Genomic DNA, 18556 nt, shown 5'->3' on the forward strand with positions numbered 1-18556 from the left:
GCAACCCTCACAAAAGTATTTCAACAACTAGTTTCTTTCAAAATAAAATAAAAAACCAGAGAAAGAAAATAATCAATAAATTCACATCAGCAATCTTTCTTGACTTAACTTTAAATAATTAAATAAACTTGACTTGACTTTGCACACTACCGTCGTTTATTGACTAATGAATCGGTACTCAGTTTTTTTTTTTGGTCAAAACTCAGTACTAAGTCATAAACCGGACAAAGCCTAATGATGGACTAAAACAACAACAGAAAAAGTCAAGATGAGGAATGCAATTTCCCCCAACACAAAATATGCCACCACGCGTTTTAATCCCTTCCATATATATATATATATATATATATATATATATATATATATATATTCCTACAGAAGGCCAACCTTCTTAATTAGCAGTTCCTTAATTTCTTGGATCCGTCACCTGCTTGGATTTCTCTGCTACTGCTACGATCTGCTCGACCCTTTTTAGTTAATACTATATGGCGTTACATAGGAGGATGCATATTTTGCATATCTCTTTAATAATGGTGGTAGTGGTTACAATTTTACTAGGAACTCCAACTCCAACAACAGCTCAATCTCTCCTTCCGCCTCAGGCACTGCCTGGCTGCCCTGACCATTGTGGTAATCTCACAATTCCATACCCATTTGGCATAGGCTCTGGTTGCTACCTCCAAAGCCGGTTTAACATCACTTGTGAAAATTCCACTCAACAGCCAACAACACGTTTGATGACGAGCAATATCGAAATTACCAACATATCTCTTTATGACGGTGAGCTCCAAATACTACAGTTCGCAGCCAATGATTGTTATGATGCTCAAGGCAACTTGACCGCACGGAACAATTCCAGGCTCTGGGTTCCTCCTCCTTACACCATCTCCGAAACCAAAAACATGTTCGTCGCAGTTGGATGCGACACATATGCGTTTTTTACAGGTCACCGGGATGAACAAAAGTACACAACTGGGTGCATGTCCATATGTGACAATCTTGACAACGCTATCGATCAGCGGGATACTTGCTCTGGCGTTGGATGTTGCCAAACTAAAATCCCTAGTGGGCTGAAAAATCAGACTGTGACCTTGAGAAGCTTTAACAATCATACGGATGTGTGGGACTTCAACCCATGCAGCTACGCGTTCCTTGTGCAAGAAGGCGAGTTCAACTTTAACAGCACAAGTTTTCGAGAACTAAACGATACAACCCGGCTTCCGGCAATTCTTGATTGGGAAATTGGGAATGGGAATGAGTTATGTAATATTGCAGCTAAAAACGAGAGCACTTTTGCATGCAAAGCAAATAGCTCCTGCCATAATCGGTCTTCAGGCTACATATGCCGGTGCCTGCCAGGTTACGAAGGGAACCCATACCTCCCGGATGGTTGCCAAGGTAAATAAATCTAGACACCATTTGACCATTTGATCATTATTATTATAAACAATTTTGCGTATATCAAAACATATTATATGTATGTATGTATGTATGTATGTATGTATGTATGCATGCACGTGTGTATGTGTGTATGCGTGTACGTGTGTGTGTATGCGTGTATGTGTGTGTGTGTGTATGTATGTGCGTATATGTGTGTGCGCGCCCGCGTATATGTGTGTGTAGGTAGGTCTACATATTTGATTATAGTTTAAACAAATAAATTGTATTGTTAGGATTTGGATCCCATCCGGATTCAAATTGTGGGGATCCTAGAGATCCTCACATCTTAATTAATCATTCATCGTGCATCGTGTGGTCATAAATCATTTGATTTTTTTTTATTTAAACTTAAACACAAGTAGTACTTAACGAAAACTGACCACACAATGTACGATAAAAGGCTAGAATGTAAGGATCTCTAAGATTCTTACAAAGTGAATCTGAAGCGGATCATCTTCCGTATGGTTAGGCTCATTGGGGGGTTGCGTTGAGGGATTCAGAACACTTTTGATCCCTTTATCTTATTATATGTTGCAAAGTACTGTACTACTACTAGGAGTAAAAAGCATTAGTCAGCAAATAATTGCCACTTTTGTTTGTGCCGTGTTTGGGGGATATGTGGTCCGCTTTGTGCGACAGCTTGATGTGGTCTTGCCTTCAAACGATGATTATGTGGTTTCGTCTTTCAGCAATGATTTTATGTGGTCTCATTCTCCAACGATGATGTTGTGTGGCCTCGCTCATCAGCAAAAATCGGTCTGTGGACTGGTATAGGTTTGTTACATATATCGTTCTTGTGACAAATTTGTGTTGGTGCACCTATGGTTGTGGTAGACGTGTAGGGTTTTTAATTAATCACTTATTTGTGCAAATTCACTCCAAATTAATGTGTTGATCACTAAAGCATTGTACCAATTGGCACATTTGTATTTGTTTGTGATGATCAAGGAAATACTACTATCGTTTCTTGTAAAAAAAAAAAATTACCACTTTTGTTGGGGTGACTATAATATTAGTAAAGAAAAATTGTTCGTGGTAAATAGACAAAGAAGGCACTATGCAGTAATAATCTAGATGAACAATTTCTGTTACAGTGGTTTCAAAACGTTAAAATAAGGATAAATTAAGTTTACATTTCTCATTTTTCATTCTTATCAATTAAATTATTATTTTTTCATTTTTGACAAGGTCTTTTGACTTTTGTCCATGTCATTATTTGAATATCAAATTATTCACATATCATCATATGTCAATTTTGAAAATAAAAAAAACTTATTAATCATTTCCAAATATATCTTTTCAGTATTTTTCATATATTTTTTTTTATTTGTACTCATTTTTAAAATTTGTACTAATATTATTTTTAACTTTAATTTGTACCTATAATTTTAAATTTTAATATGTACCATATTAATTAATTTAATATGGACCCATATTTTTGTGGTGAATGTACCCATGCTAATAACATGTATTTATATTATACTTTAAATTATATCAGTAGTTATTTCTTAAAATATAGAAATAATTACATGGGTGCATTAATTTTTTTTTTTTTTTTGGGTTGAACTATTTGAAGAACAGTATTACTTTATTATTGTAAAAATATTATTTGAATTTGTTTAAATTTCATAATTTGTGAGATATTGAATATACAAATACAGGAGTTAAATCGTTAGGAACCTCGATCAAAATATTTAATTCAACAAAGTTTCAATCTAACAATTAGATTAACTGGAGACTGAACCCAAAATAACCTTTAAAATCATATGGAAGCTTAGCTGGCCATGCCAAGTAGCCGCCAATTAGGCACAGATGCTGTTGCTCTGTGAAGATAGTGCCCACAAGCTAACAGTAATTGGGAAAGGGATCATCTCCAGATCCCTTCCACCTAAGCCAACTGAGCATGAAATTTGAGTCATTGAAATTTGATCAAACGGTTAAAAACAGAGAGCTCTATTAAAAGTTATAATAACTTTAGCCGTTTGATCAAATTTCAAGAATCCGAATTTTTTGCTCAGTTAACTTAGGTAAAAAGGGTTCCAGAGAGGATCCCTTTCCCAGTAATTGCACCCAATTACTAAATTTGCAGTGGATTGTCAAATCTGTGGGTACATGTACTGTTTCCCTTGGGCATTTTATAGTACTGAGTTGTTTACAAAAAGTCTCAAAAGTGGGAATTTAGTTTTACCTTTTGTTCATGGATTTAATTCATTCTTTTTCTTATCAGATATTGATGAGTGCAAGGCTTCAGACTCCTGCAGTATTGGAACCTGCATAAATACAGCGGGAAATTATACTTGTGAATGTCCGAAAGGGTACAAAAATGACGATATGGATAAAAAAAGTTGCATCAAGGACAACGGTCGAGCAAAGCTCAGTCTCCTGCTTATAATTTCACTAGGTAATTATTTTACTTTTTCCTTAGGCGCGTGTTTTTACATATACAAGGGATATTGGTGGAGGAAAAAGTTGAACTCGGATCTTGTGTGCAAACTTAGTTACAAATCTCTTGTTGGGTTGTTAGTTTATTATCTATCACATCATATAGTTCTAGTCTAAAATTCTAAACGTACTAATTTTTCTTTGAACAATTGCACTCAAATTTTGTTTACTCGACCATTTTTAGATCCAAACTTTCAAACATATATTAGAAGTGCTATCTGGAAGATAGATTTTCAAATCAATATTGTTAATAATATACCAATCGAAATTGGTATGTATACTTTGTTATTGACATGATATTAAAACTGATATCGCCACCTTATTAACAAATATAATAAGACTCTGTCTTGCCCAAAGAATGACTAATACTTACATATATATTCTTAGAAAGATCCATGCATGTACAAAATGAGTAAATATTCTCATTGTGTAGTATATGTCATTTTTTGTCACAAAAGATCACTTTGTCCAAAACCTAATTTGTTCCAAAACTAGCCAGACGACAAAAACAAGATTAATACATTGATGATTTGCTCTGTATAATTTCTTGTAATTTTGCAATCATTTTTGCAGGTGCCAGTGGAGGCTTCATGCTTTTACTAAGTGGATCTTCTTGGATATATTGGGGAATGCAGAGAAGAAAGTTCCTCAAACTCAAAGAAAAATACTTTAAAGAAAATGGTGGATTATTGTTACAACAAAAAATCGCTAGTCAAGGAGGCTCTGTGGAGACAACAAAAATTTTCACGGCAGAAGAACTTGAGAAGGCAACAAACAATTACCATGAAAGTAGAATCCTTGGTGAAGGAGGCTATGGAATAGTTTACAAAGGAATATTAGCAGCAGATAACAATAAAGTGGTTGCCATAAAAAAGTCTAAAATTGGTGTCCCAACCCAGAAGGAGCAGTTTGTCAATGAGTTGATTGTTCTTTCTCAAATCAACCATAGAAATGTGGTGAGGTTATTGGGTTGTTGTTTGGAGTCAGAAGTTCCTCTACTAGTTTACGAGTTTGTCACTCACGGCACTCTCTTTGAGCACATTCATGGTAAAAAGAGGAAAGGATCACCATTTTCATTGGAATTACGACTCAAGATAGCAGCTGAAACTGCTGGAGCACTAGCATACTTACACTCCTCCGCTCTCATGCAAATTATACACCGAGATGTGAAGGCGACCAATATACTGCTAGATGAAAATTACACTGCAAAAGTGTCAGACTTTGGAGCTTCACGATTGATTCCTCTTGATCAAGCCCAACTTGCAACTTTAGTGCAAGGAACATTCGGATACTTAGACCCTGAATACTTCCTCACGAATCAACTAACAGATAAAAGTGACGTCTATAGCTTTGGAGTTGTCCTTATTGAGCTACTAACAAGCAAAGTAGCACTTTCTTTTGACAGGCCTGAGGAAGAGAGAAACCTAGCAAGCTTCTTTGTTTGCTTAATGGAGGAGGATCGCTTGAATCAAATTCTCGATGATGCCATAATCAACGAGAGAAACATTGAGACACTAAAAACAATGGCCAATCTCGCAAAAAGATGTGTAAGGTTAAAAGGGGAGGACAGGCCAACAATGAAAGAAGTTGCCATGGAGCTGGAAGGAATGAGAATTACAGAAAAGCATGCATGGGGAAAAGCTGAAATTTTTTCAGAAGAGACTGAGTACTTACTTGGGACACCTAACTCAGATGCTTATCCTGTGGCTTTTAGAGCTGATTGTGGTCCTAGTATTGGTACAGCTAGTGAGTATGACAGCATGCAGATCCAGATGTTAATTCCATATGATGATGGAAGATAATTCACTGCTTCATATAATCAACTCAACATTGTTTATCATTCTAGCCATAGTGAAATAGTGTTATTTTTCATCAAAAGATAAGTGTAGCCACATTGGCTAGAACGGATGTACTTTCTCTATACACTCGAGTTTGGAATTTCCTTTGCTGTAATTTAGATTTTAATTAAAAGTAAAGTATCGCTTGTATAAAAAAATATATTACTTGTCATCATTTGGAAGTTTTTATTTAGGGTATGTCTCAGAGCGGTAGGTGGTGGAGATCCCAACCTTCCACGTAAGAAGTGGCCCAACACCAAAAACTAATTTCTTCTTCAAAAGGATTTGCATGGAATTTAGGGTGTGCATCGGAGCAGTTGGTCGGGGATACCAATTGTTTAACTGGTTAAATGACGTTGTGTATTGGCATTTAGTGTTTGCATGGATGTTAGATTTGAAAAATAACTACATCAAACTCAGAGAATGAAGAAAAATAATTATATCAAACTCAGAGAAAAGTATTTCAAAGAAAAGGGTGGAGACAACAACAATCTTTACAGCAGTACTTAAGAAGGGCACAGACAACTATCATGAGAGCAGAGTCGTCGGCGAAGGAGGCTTCGGAACAGTCTACAAAGGAATACAACCGGATAATGAAGTGGTTGCCATAAAAAAGTCGAAAATCGGAGCTTCAACCCAATGTGAGCAGTTTATCAATGAAGTTATCGTTCTTTCTCAAGTCAACCATAGAAATGTGGTGAAACTATTGGGTTGCTGTTTAGAGACACCGGTGTCATTACTAGTTTACGAGTTCATCACCGGGGCAACTCTTTTTTATCATCTTCATAGCATAAAGAGCAAAGAATCATCGGTTTCATGGGAGTTACGATTGAATATCGCAGCAGAAACTGCCAGAGCACTGGCATACTTATTACTTGCGCTCCTCCACCTCCATGCCACCTCCATGCCAATCATACACCGAGATGTGTAAACAACAAATATACTATTCGACGACAATTACATAGCGAGTGTCGGACTTTGGAGCTTCGCGATTGATTCCTCTAGATCAAGCTCAAATAACAACTCTTGTGCAAGGCTAGGGTACTTGGATCCTGAGTACTTTCATTCGAACCAGCTAACAGAAAAGAGTGACGTCTACAGTTTCGGAGTTGTCCTTGTGGAGCTACTAACAAGCAAAACGGCACTCTCTTTTCCTAGGCCTCGGGCAGAGAGAAACCTGGCAAGCTTCTTCATTTGTTCCGTGGAAGAGGGTCACTTGACTGAAATTCTAGACGACAACAGTCACAAAGAGAAATATTGAGTCACTGAAAGAAGTGGCTAATCTTGCAAGTAGATTTTTGAGGGTGAAAAGGAAGGAAAGGCCTAGCATGAAAATGGTAGCAATTAAGCTAGAGGGGATGCGGACCTCGGGCCGCCTTCAATGGCTTATGCTGGAGGTGAGGGCTGGGCATTTTTTAAAAAGAAACCGACTGAACTGCACGAACAGCACTGGCGGCTGTTTGGTTTGGTTTTTTTTTTTCTTGTTTTCAATTTTTGGTGGATAAAACGAACCGCACTTATCTTAATCGGTTTGACAAGCGGTTTCAAAAATTCTTAGGTTGTGGTTAATTGAACCGACTCGCATATATTTAATTTTAAATTTTTAATCATAATTAATACGTGTAGTAATATAAATAGTTAATTATTTACGAGTTATTGTATTGAGAAATTTTATTTAAATCCATCTAATCTCTTTCTACACCCAACTTAAATTTTAAATGTTAATTGTCTATTTTAACTTATTGCATAATTACTATTAGGTACAAAATGAAAATAATAATAAAAATCAAATTTATCAATAGACCCACATATTATAATTAAACCCCAGCATCACCCTTTATTTATCTTACGTTCATTCCGGCTAAAACCCTAATAGCTCTGATAGAGAAAAACAAGTTTTTCTATTGATGGATGGTGATTTTGAAGTTTTTAATCCTCCAACTAAGGTATGACTAGATTTATGGATATTTTATTTGTTTGCTTCTTCTTTGGATTAAATTTCATACTTTTTATATTATATTGTATTTGTTTTTCTCTGCCATCTGTATGTGTCCCAAAACACCAATACAGAACTTTTGATTAGTACTGCAAATACATAAAACTTGATTCTTGGTGCAAATAAAGATTGCTCAACCTTAACCACGAACTAGCAGGTGGCATGTCTTGCACCTTTTTTATTCGAAATAACTCCAATTTGTTTATTTGCTAGCCCTATGTCACTTCAAAGTTTCTTAAAAAATACATGAAAATGCTCGATTTAAAATGAACTGAACTAGAGCTTGCATAACATTCTCTTGGCAAATTCAAGTCTATGGAATGATCTCTTGGATCCCAAGTCCATAGATGGGTTATGGTAGCAGAAAGAAAAAAAACAGCCATGGAAGTGCTAGTCCTATACATCAGATGCAATTATAGAGGGGCAAAGGACGTCTCTTTGAAAAAAAAAATTCAATTAGAGATGTTATTTTATAAGGGAATGGGTGTAAAGATAATTTAACATTTTGAATTGGGTATGAGATGATAGTTTAGGTAATAAATTTGGGTTTAAAGAGATATTAATTCTTTAATAAAAAATAATATGGGTGAAGAGAGTAAATTGGGTACAAAAAAAGTTAGATGAATTCAAATAAAATTTCCCTATTATGTTTCCTTCACATAAAAACAAAACTTAATTAGTTTAAGTGTCCTTTTTCTTTTCATTCAAAAAGCAAATAGCAAAAAGTAAATGTAATATTTCGGTGCCTAAAAAGCAGAGATGAATGAAATTATGAAGGACATTTTGATGCCTTTTATAATTATTAAATGCAGAGGAGATATATGACCAAAAAAAATGTAGAAGAGAGATGAGAGCCACACATTCGGAGGAGAGCATTCAGCTCTCCCATTTGGAAAAGAGAGCAATCGGCTCTTCCATTTTGGGACTTAGAAGCACACGCAAGGGGCACCATTTTGAGAAGATAAATTTTATTTAAACTCATGTAACATGTAATCTCTTTTCACATCTAACTTACTCTATTCATCCATATTGTTTTTTATTAAAGAATAAATCTCTCTTTAAACCCAAATTTATTACCTAAACTACCCTCTCAAACCCAATTCAAAATGTTAAGTTATCTTTACACTCATTCCCTTTATAAAATAACATCTGTAATTGATTTAAAAAAAAAAAAAAAAAAGAGGTGCTCTTGCCCCACCCCCTCTTTCCATTAGCATTTCCATGGCTACTTTTATTTTTTCTTTTTGCTACCAAACCCAGACATTTGCCTTTTTTCTTTCTACTGATGTGCATAAGCAACAAATCAAACAATCTATCCCCTTATATTTATCAACAAGCAAGGAAGTTTATAATCTAAGAACATTGGTAAGAAGTTTTTCCTTAGAATTTTTCAATTGCAGAAAGCTTAACAAATCATTCGGGATTGATAAAAAAAATTGAAACCCAAATACTCATCTTCTAAACTTAAAAAAAAAATTGAAATTCAAACAAACAAAATATTCATAAATTGAGTCATACTTTAGTTGGAGGATTCAAAACTTCAAAATCACAATCCATCAATAAAAAAACTTGTGACGCAGCAAGAAGATCAACAGAGGGATCATCACGTTCACCCTTAATGATTCATCTAGAATCCACCAGAAAAAAGTGAGAGAATTCTCAAAGACTATATTGATTAATCTAGAATACAAAAGATGAAACTTAGAGCAACACTTACATTGTCTATTTATTATACTTGTAACACTAGATTAATTATAAATATTGAATGTTATTTAAATCATAGCGTGTAACTCATGACCTATTGGTCTTCACCCTGCTTCTATCAAGTTGTGCTTCAAATTCCTCCGCTAAACGTTTTACGTCAGACTTTTCCACTTCGGAAGAACTCGCCCCCGAGTTATCTTCAGGATAGAGCACTTCATCTTCATGCTATTCAAACAAATCTGCAACATTAAAAAGTGCTCGAAATTCCCATAGATGCGAGCACGTCAACAACATAAGTATTGTCATTGATCTTCTTCAAAATCTTATACGATCCATACTTGCGTGGCTTCAGCTTGCTGTAGGTTTCAACAGGGAATCACTCATTTCTGAGATACACCATCACATAATCTCCCTCATCGAAAACTTTAGCATGCATATGCTTGTCTGCAGTAGTTTTGTACCTAGCATTGGTTTTTTCCAGCTTAATTCGCACTTCTTCTTTAACCTCCATAACGTTTTTAGCCATATGTTGAACGCCTATGCTAGCTTCATGGGTTTTGGGAAGTTTGACCAAGTCAACGACATGGTTAGGAACTGAAGTATAGACCAAAGAGAAAGGGGACTTTCTTGTGGCACTATGAACAGCGTTGTTGTAAGCAAACTCCACTTGAGGCAAGGCATTATCCCACTTCTTTGACTTATCAACACAAACACTTCGAACCATGTTGCCAAGCGTTCTATTAGTCACCTTCGTCTGGCCATCGGTTTGTGGATGCGTTGTATTGCTAAGTTTCAAGGTAATACTAAAGAGCTTTCATAGCGTAATCCAGAAGTGACTCAAAAAATTGGTGTCACGATAAGATGTAATAGTTTTGGGTACACCATGCAAACACACAACCTCCCTGAAAAACAGTTTGGCTATGTGAGTAGAGTCAGAAGTCTTTTTACAAGTTATAAAGTGTGCCATCTTAGAAAACCTGTCAACCACAACAAACACAGAATCGACCCCACTTTGGGTTCGAGGAAGTCCCAGCACAAAGTCCACAGACAAATCTTGTCAAATGTCGGTAGGAACCGGTAAAGGCATATAAAGACCAGTATTTTATGCTTGACCCTTTGACACCTGACAAACATAACATTTTCTCACAATTTTGCCAACATCATTCTTCAACTTCGGCCAAAAATAACGTTCCTCAATTCCTGCAATGGTTTTGTCCCTGCCTAAGTGTCTACTCAAACCGCCTCCATGAATATCTCGAATAAGCTTCTCTCGTAAGGACGAGTTAGGAATGCACAACATGTTGCCTTTAAACAAATACCCATTTCTAATGTGGTAATCTGAATGAAGTTGATTTTGATCACACTTCACCCAAACTATTTTGAAATCAAAATCAGCTTCATATAACTCCTTTAAAAACTCAAACCCCACAATCTCTTGTGCTAAAGTAATCAACAAGTTTGCTCTCCGACTCAAAGCATCGGCAACATGATTGAGAGATCCAGATTTATGCTTACTCACAAAAGGAAATTTTTGAAGGAAAGTGGCCCATCTTACATGCATTTTACTCACACTCTTCTAGTTGTTAATGAACTTTAAAGCTTGATGATCAGTATAAAGGATGAATTCTCGTTGCACTAGATAATGCTCCCATTGCTTCAAAGCACGCACAACCGTATAAAATTCTTGATCATAAGTACTCCATTTTTTACGGGCTTCACTCAACTTTTCACTGAAGAATGCCACTAGTATTTTTTCTTGAGACAACAAAGCTCTCACACCCAATCCGTTTGCATCACATTCGACCTCAAATATCTTCTCGAAATTGGGAAGGGCTAAAACCAGTGTAGTGCTAAGCTTTTCTTTAATCAACGCAAAGCTTTTGTCTTGTGCTTCACCCCATTGAAACTTCCCTTGCTTGAGACACTCAGTAATATGAGCTGTAATGGTATTAAAGTTTCATACAAAGTGCCTGTAAAAAGTAGCGAGGCCATGGAAACTACACAACTCACTTACAGTCTTTGGAGTAGGCCATTCTCTGATTGCGCGTACCTTGTCTTGATCCACATGAATTCCATCTTAGCTAACAATATACCCCAAAAAGGGCAACTTATTTGTAAGGAAAGTTCACTTCTTCAAATTATTATAAAGTTTATTCTCTTCCAGAACATCCAGAACTTGTCTCAAGTGCACTAAATGTTTTTCTTTGGTTTTACTATAAATCAGGATATCATCAAAATTCACAACAACAAATGACCTAGTAAAAGGACGCAAACCTGGTTCATAAGTCTCATGAAAGTACTTGGTGCATTTGATAATCCGAATGGCATTACCAACTATTCATACAGACCATCCTTGCTTTTAAATGTTATCTTTCATTCATTTACTGGTTTAATTCTAATCTGATGATAGCCACTGCGCAAATCAATTTTCGAAAACACCTTAGAATCCTCAAGAACATCCAGCATATCCTTCAACCGCATAATTGGAAATCTATACTTGATGGTGATCTTATTAATGGTTCTACTATCAACACACATAAGTCAAGTGTTATCCTTTTTTGGCACTAACAAGACGGGAATTGCACAAGGACTCATACTTTCACGAATAAATCCTTTTTTTAGTAGCTCTCCAATCTTCCCCTTAAAGATTGCATTTTCTTTTGGACTCATCCGATAATGGGGTAAATTAGGAAGGCTTGCTCCAGGGACTAAATCAATCTGATGTTGAATACCTCGCATATGAGGAAGTTGTTCTGGTAAATCTTCAAAAACCAAATCTTCAAACTTTCTCAAAATTTCCTGCACTTCTTTTGGAATGTGACTTATAGCAACATCTGTCACCATGAGCCCCTTAAGTACAACTGGATACATGAATCTAACTTCTTTGATAATGTCTTCAAACTCGTGGCTATTCCTAGAGATAGCTTGAAAATTTGAACTCCCAACTTGTGGTTTTTCTAATATTCCAGATTGATTAACAGGAGCAAGAGCAATTTTGCGAGAACCCCACTCAAAGATAAACACATTATCACGCCCTTTGTGGGTAGCAACATCACATTGCCATGGCCTTCCCAGTAATACATGGCTAGCATCCATGTCATTTACATCACACCAAATCTCATGTTTGTAATGTTTACCGATAGAAAAAGGAATCTTGCATACTTTTGTCACTTTCACCGACGGTTTTTTCTTCACCTAACCCAACATATAAGGATATGTACTCTTCTTTGTCGGAAGTTCTAAATAATCAACCAGCGTTTATGACACAAAATTCTCACAGCTACCATTGTCCACAATCAATGTACACACCTTGTTGTCAACAGAACATAAGGAGCGGAATATATGATTTCTCTACCCTTTTTGTTTAGGCGAAATGAGAGCTCGTTGTAGCACCATGCATGTTAAGCACTTCGTCCTCTTCAATAGCAATACGAGTCATCATCAAATTCACAACCTCATGATTATCTTCATATGCAAACTCAGCCCCATCATAATCATCATTATAATTTCCATCGTGATTATCAGCTTCTTCGGTTCCTTTTACAAGGTTCGCTTGCTTCCGCTTCGGACATTTATTGGACTTGTGGCCATGCTGGAAACACTTATAGCAGACATCACCAATTGCCCTGGCATACAGACCAAGGTTTGGCATCTGATTTCGATTCTGATATATGTCAGTGTCCCGGCTGTTCTCTCCTCTGTAATTCTACCCTTTATATTGCTTTTCAAGGATTGTATATCATTTCTTCCATAAATACACTTGAGTGGTTGCTTTAACCCTACTTGAGTGCACTTGAGTGATTGCTTTAACCTTAACCCTACACACTTGAGTAGTTACTTTAACCCTACTTCCAATACTCCCCATCAAGTTGGATCCAGAAGATTTATGGATCCAAGCTTGGACAAAAGTCGTTGAAACTGGTGAGAAGCCAAGGGTTTGGTGAAAATGTCGGCCAGTTGATCACAACTTCTGGTATAATGGGTCTGAATCACCTTCGACTGGACTTGTTCCCGAACATAATAACAGTCAACTTCAATATGTTTCGTCCTCTCGTGAAACACTGGGTTTGATGCTATATGCATTGCTGCCTGATTGTCACAAAATAAGGACATGGGGAGAGTTGTAAACACTCCTAAGTCGCTCAGAAGGCCCTTTAGCCATATCAGCTCACACGCAGTGGAGGCCATTGCATGATACTCGGCTTCAGCACTTGAGCGTGCGATGACATTTTGTTTTTTGCTCTTCCATGTGACCAAATTTCCACCAAAAAATGTACAGTAACCTGTTATGGACTTACGGTCGATTGCGTTTCCCGCCCAATCAACATCGCAATATCCCATGAGTTGTGTGTTTTCATTCTTCTTCATGATGATGCCACGACCCATAGACCCTTTTAAGTAGCGTAATATCCTCTTAACAAGGTTCAAATGCTCAATTGTAGGAGAGTGCATGAATTGGCTTACGACACTTACAGAATATGTGATGTCAGGTCTGGTGATTGTTAGGTAGATCAACTTACCAACAAGCCTCTGATAATGGCATATATCAGTGAGTGGCGTGCCCTCCAAGCTAGGTTTGAGCTTGCTATCCAGATGAGTAATTGTAGGTTTGGCATCTCTCATGTTAACTTCATTGAGAAAATCCAGGATATACTTTCTTTGATTTAGAAATAGTCCCTTGTGAGAAGTTGCCATCTTTATGCCAAGGAAATACTTCAATACCCCAAGGTCTTTAATTGGAAACCTTTGTCTGAGTGACTGTTTGAGTTTGAAGATCTCTTCAGCACTATCTCCTGCAATTATTAAGTCATCGACATAGATCAACACAACCATTTTGCCCACAGTTCCAATGCGAACAAATAATGAGGAATCGGCATTGCTTCTTTTGAAACCAACACTTGTGAGAACTGAGCTTAGCTTACTATACCAAGCTCAGGGGGATTGTTTCAGTCCATAAATTGATTTGTGCAATTTGCACACTAAATCATGCTTATTGCTTTGAGGGTGCCCTGGTGGCAATTTCATATAGACTTCTTCTTCGAGATCACCATGTAAGAATGCATTCTTCACGTCCATTTGGTAAATGGACCATCCCTTATTGACAACCATAGACAATAGAACCCTTACTGAGTTCATTTTCGCAACAAGGGCAAACGTTTCTTTGTAATCTACATCCAAAGTTTGAGTGAATCCCCTAGCCACCAACCTTGCTTTATGCCTCTCAATTGAGCCATCTGAATTGGATTTGATCTTATAAATCCATTTACAACCCACAACCCTTTTTCCTTTTGGAAGTGTGGTTATACTCCATGTTTTGTGTTGATCTAGAGTTTTAAGTTCTTCTTGCATTGCTTCTTTCCACACTGCTTTGTTGTTAGCCTCATGGAAATTCTGAGGCTCACTACAACTTGTAATGTTACTTAGGAATGCAGCATGAGAGTGAGTTACCTTTTGGTATGACACATAATTGGAGATTGGATGTTTGGGTTTGTAGGTGACGAAGTCTTGAAACCTTGGTGGAGGTTGTCTTTCAAGCATTGGATTGCGTCGTGGGGCTGTTGTGTGAGTTGTCTCACACTCGTTCACATCTTGAGCTACACTGTGAGGATCATCTTGATTGTCACCATCTTTATACGTTGTACCATCAGAGTGAGGGCCTTCATTGCCCCTTTCAGTGAGTAATGCCTCATTGTTGACATGGTTGAGAACTCTATTTGTTGAAGCATCAAGGTCGATTCTTGGTAGAGGAAACACCTCTAACATACAAGGTCATCGACTCAATTTCATCAGATATTAAGTTGATTTTTCCCTTTCCTAAAACCTTTGCATTTTCACCATTTGCAATTGAAACTTGGGAAGGATTTAATAATTTTTCAAACTTATGAAACTTAGACAAATGGTTGGTCATATGGTCTGTGGCACCCGAATCTACAACCCAAAAATCATGCAACATATTTATATTAAGAGCAGTTTTGAAAGCTTTCATGATACCTTGCATGTCTTCTTGAGGTATGTGTTTAGTGTCGGCCAAGAAACCAGCAAACTTGCCTAGCAAAGCTGTTGGGTTTCCGTCTTTAACATTGTCTATTCGGTCACTTTCAGCCCCTCATTTCTTTCTTTAAAGATACAATGCAAACTCATTCATGAGTGCAGCTGGATTAGCTGTGAAGTTCTTGCCTGTGTCAGACACATTGGAAGAGGAGGCAGACGCATGATTTGCTCGATGTACAGTACGGTTCACTCTCTGTGAACCCTTGTTGTCCTTCATGAAATCAAGTTTTAATTCTGGATGTAAAATCCAACATGTCTCCTTAACATGGCCCGTATAGTTGCAGTGTTGGCACTTCAAGTTTGGATGCTTCACTTTGTACTTCTTCTCATTGATTAGGTAGGCTCTTGCTTCATATACATTGGCCTTTGTACCAATTTTCATGACCTTCCTCCTTACTTCTTCACGTTGAATTGTTGCACAAATAATGGTGAAGGAAGGAAGTTCAGTGTTCATGAGTATGTGGCTTCGTAGGTCTTCATATTCTGAGTCGAGACTGGACAGAAGTTGAAATATCTTGTCTTCTGCTCTCTTCTGTAGCAAAGCCGCATCAGTGGTATGAGGGCGATATATTTCCAACTCATTCCACATGTTTTTCATGCTACCTAAAAGTTGTACAAAGGGCTTACCTTCTTGTTGCAGGTTAGAGATGTCCTTCTTTAATTGGAAAACCCATGCAGCATTGTTCTGACTACCATACATTTCCTTGACAGTCTCCCATAGCTGGAGTGAAGATTCAGAGTAACTGAATATTTCAACTAGTTTACGTTCCATGGAATTCAGGAGCCATGACATAACCAACTGATCCTTGCTAAGCCAGGATTCATAAGCTGGTGAGGAAGCATCAGGAACTTCGATGCTTCCATTTATGAATCCTAACTTGGACCTTCCACCTAAGGCAAGCGATACAGCCTTCGACCAAGGCAAATAATTAAACTCATTCAACAAGACTGAGCTTAATCTTTGATTTGGATTGACATCCACCTCGGGCATATTCATGGAGGAAATAACCAATGACCTTTCAGCATCAGACCCAAGAGGATTGTCTTCAGCCATTTTGAAGATTGAACACGTTCAGATGGTAGTAAAGCAGAAGCAGGTTATTTTTCCTGCTCTGATACCATATTGCTTTTCAAGGATTGTATATCATTTCTTTCATAAATACATTACAAATGTTCAGCCAAATATAAGAAGATGAACTCTGCTTGAGTTATGCCACAACCGGTGGACTCCTAAGAAAAGAGAACAAATCATTAACCACTTAGGAGACACACTTGAGTGTACTACTTGAGTGCACTTGAGTGGTTGCTTTAACCCTACTTGAGTGCACTTGAGTGGTTGCTTTAACCCTAACCCTACACACTTGAGTAGTTGTTTTAACCCTACTTCCAATACTTTATAATTATTTCCTTGGGCCGGCTAAACCTTTTTCTTCTCCTTGTTAGGAACATAAGAATCTGCTGCCCTTCTCTGGTAATTATTATTATTGCCATAGCTCGATTTCTTCTCATTTTGTTCACGTTCTTTCAGTTCTTTCTCTAATTGTTGTGCCTTCATAGCCATATTTTGAGCCTCATGGACATCCCAAAAAACTTGTAACCCGATTCTCTACTGTATTGACGTCGTCAATCCATTGAAATATCTTGACACCGTCTGCCCCTGAGTCTCATTCAAAGAATTTCTTTCTGCCAACCTTAAGAACTCGTCGGTATAATCCTCTACTGCCGTGCTACCTTGGGTACAATTATGGTAGAGGCGATAGAGATGCTGATATTAATCCACTTGAAGGAAACAGTCCATCATCAACTATTTCATCCTACGCCATGTCCTGACCGATTGTTTGGCCTGCCTCTGTCGCAACTTCTGCAAATTATCCCACCATATAGCTGCACTTCCCTTCAAGCAAAAAGTCGTTATCTTAACCATCTTCTCCTCCGGTACCGACATAATCTCGAAGAATCTTTCTACCTCCACAAGCCAATCTAAAAATCCTTCAATGGATAGATGGCCATTAAAATAAGAGATGTCGGCCTTCTTCCGGTAATCTTCAATAGGTTGTCGGTTGTTCTGATTAGTAGCATGTGGGATCCCGGGATGTTCTATCTCTTTCTCAGAATCCGATTCACTAGCCTCTCATTGAGGATGACCATTGCGGTTGCCTCTACCACCACCACGTCGGTTATCCCGATCATTTTGTATATTGTTGTTGTTGTTGTTGTTGTTGTTTCCCATGTTGAGAAGCAATTGCCGAATCTCTTCAACGCTTGCAGCAAGAGCATCAAACTCTCTCCAGTAAACTGGTTCCCCGCCAGGATGGGTCCTATCATTCGTCGGGTCATTTGCCATCGAGCCAAGGCAAACCTGCTCTAATGCCAACTAACGCAGCAAGAAGATAAACAGAGGGATCCTCACGTTCACCCTTAATGATTCATCTGGAATCCACCAAAAAAAAAGTAAGAGAATTCTCAAAGACTATATTGATTAATCTGGAATACAAAAGATGAAACTTAGAGCAACACTTACATTGCCTATTTATTCTACTTGTAACGCCAGATTAATTATACATATTGAATGTTATTTAAATCATAACGTGTAACTCATGACCTATTGGTCTTCACCCTGCGCCTATCAAGCTGTGCTTCAAATTCCTCCGCTAAACGTTCTACGTCAACTTGTTTTTCTCTACAAGACCTCTTAGGGTTTTAGTCAGAATGAATGTAGGATAAACAAAAAGTGATGGTAGGGTTTAATCGATTTATTGATAAATTTGAGTTTTATTATTAATTTCATTTTGTACTTAATAGTAATTATGCAATACGGTAAAATAGACAATTAACAATTTACATTTAAGTTAGGTGTAAAAATAGGTTACATGGGTTCAAATAAAATTTCCCTTTCGAGAAGACAGCAGTTGCTGCTTTATTGCTCTCTTTGGGTTGCTTCATTTGTGCTTTCTTTTGGGCAATCACTCATATTAGTGCTACGTTCTGTAGCTTTTGAGAGAGGAATTTGTTATATATTTTTGTCTTCACACAAAACGAGAACTGATCCAAATCAACCTGCCACTATCAATTAACCGACCTAATC

The 18556-nt window shown here is 37.3% G+C and overlaps 1 protein-coding gene and 2 pseudogenes across 4 annotated transcripts in view; all 3 read left to right on the plus strand.

Annotated features, from left to right (window-relative positions):
- The first annotated feature begins 393 nt into the window (after positions 1–393).
- LOC126587691 (putative wall-associated receptor kinase-like 16) overlaps positions 394–18556 on the plus strand; it is a 112622-nt gene continuing 94459 nt past the window's right edge. For 2 of the 4 annotated variants that reach the window (XM_050252784.1, XM_050252781.1), the window contains exon 1: positions 394–1185. In XM_050252784.1, coding sequence (XP_050108741.1) covers positions 486–1185 — 700 coding nt within the window. In that variant the 5' untranslated portion in view covers positions 394–485. Of the gene's footprint in view, positions 1360–18556 lie in introns of all 4 variants that reach the window. The other 2 variants (XM_050252782.1, XM_050252783.1) reach the window with 1 other exon arrangement.
- On the plus strand, positions 1294–5880 carry LOC126587698 (putative wall-associated receptor kinase-like 16; annotated as a pseudogene).
- LOC126586451 (wall-associated receptor kinase 5-like) lies at positions 5918–7307 on the plus strand (annotated as a pseudogene).

This window comes from Malus sylvestris, chromosome 10 (assembly GCF_916048215.2).
Source record: "Malus sylvestris chromosome 10, drMalSylv7.2, whole genome shotgun sequence".
NCBI lineage: Eukaryota > Viridiplantae > Streptophyta > Magnoliopsida > Rosales > Rosaceae > Malus > Malus sylvestris.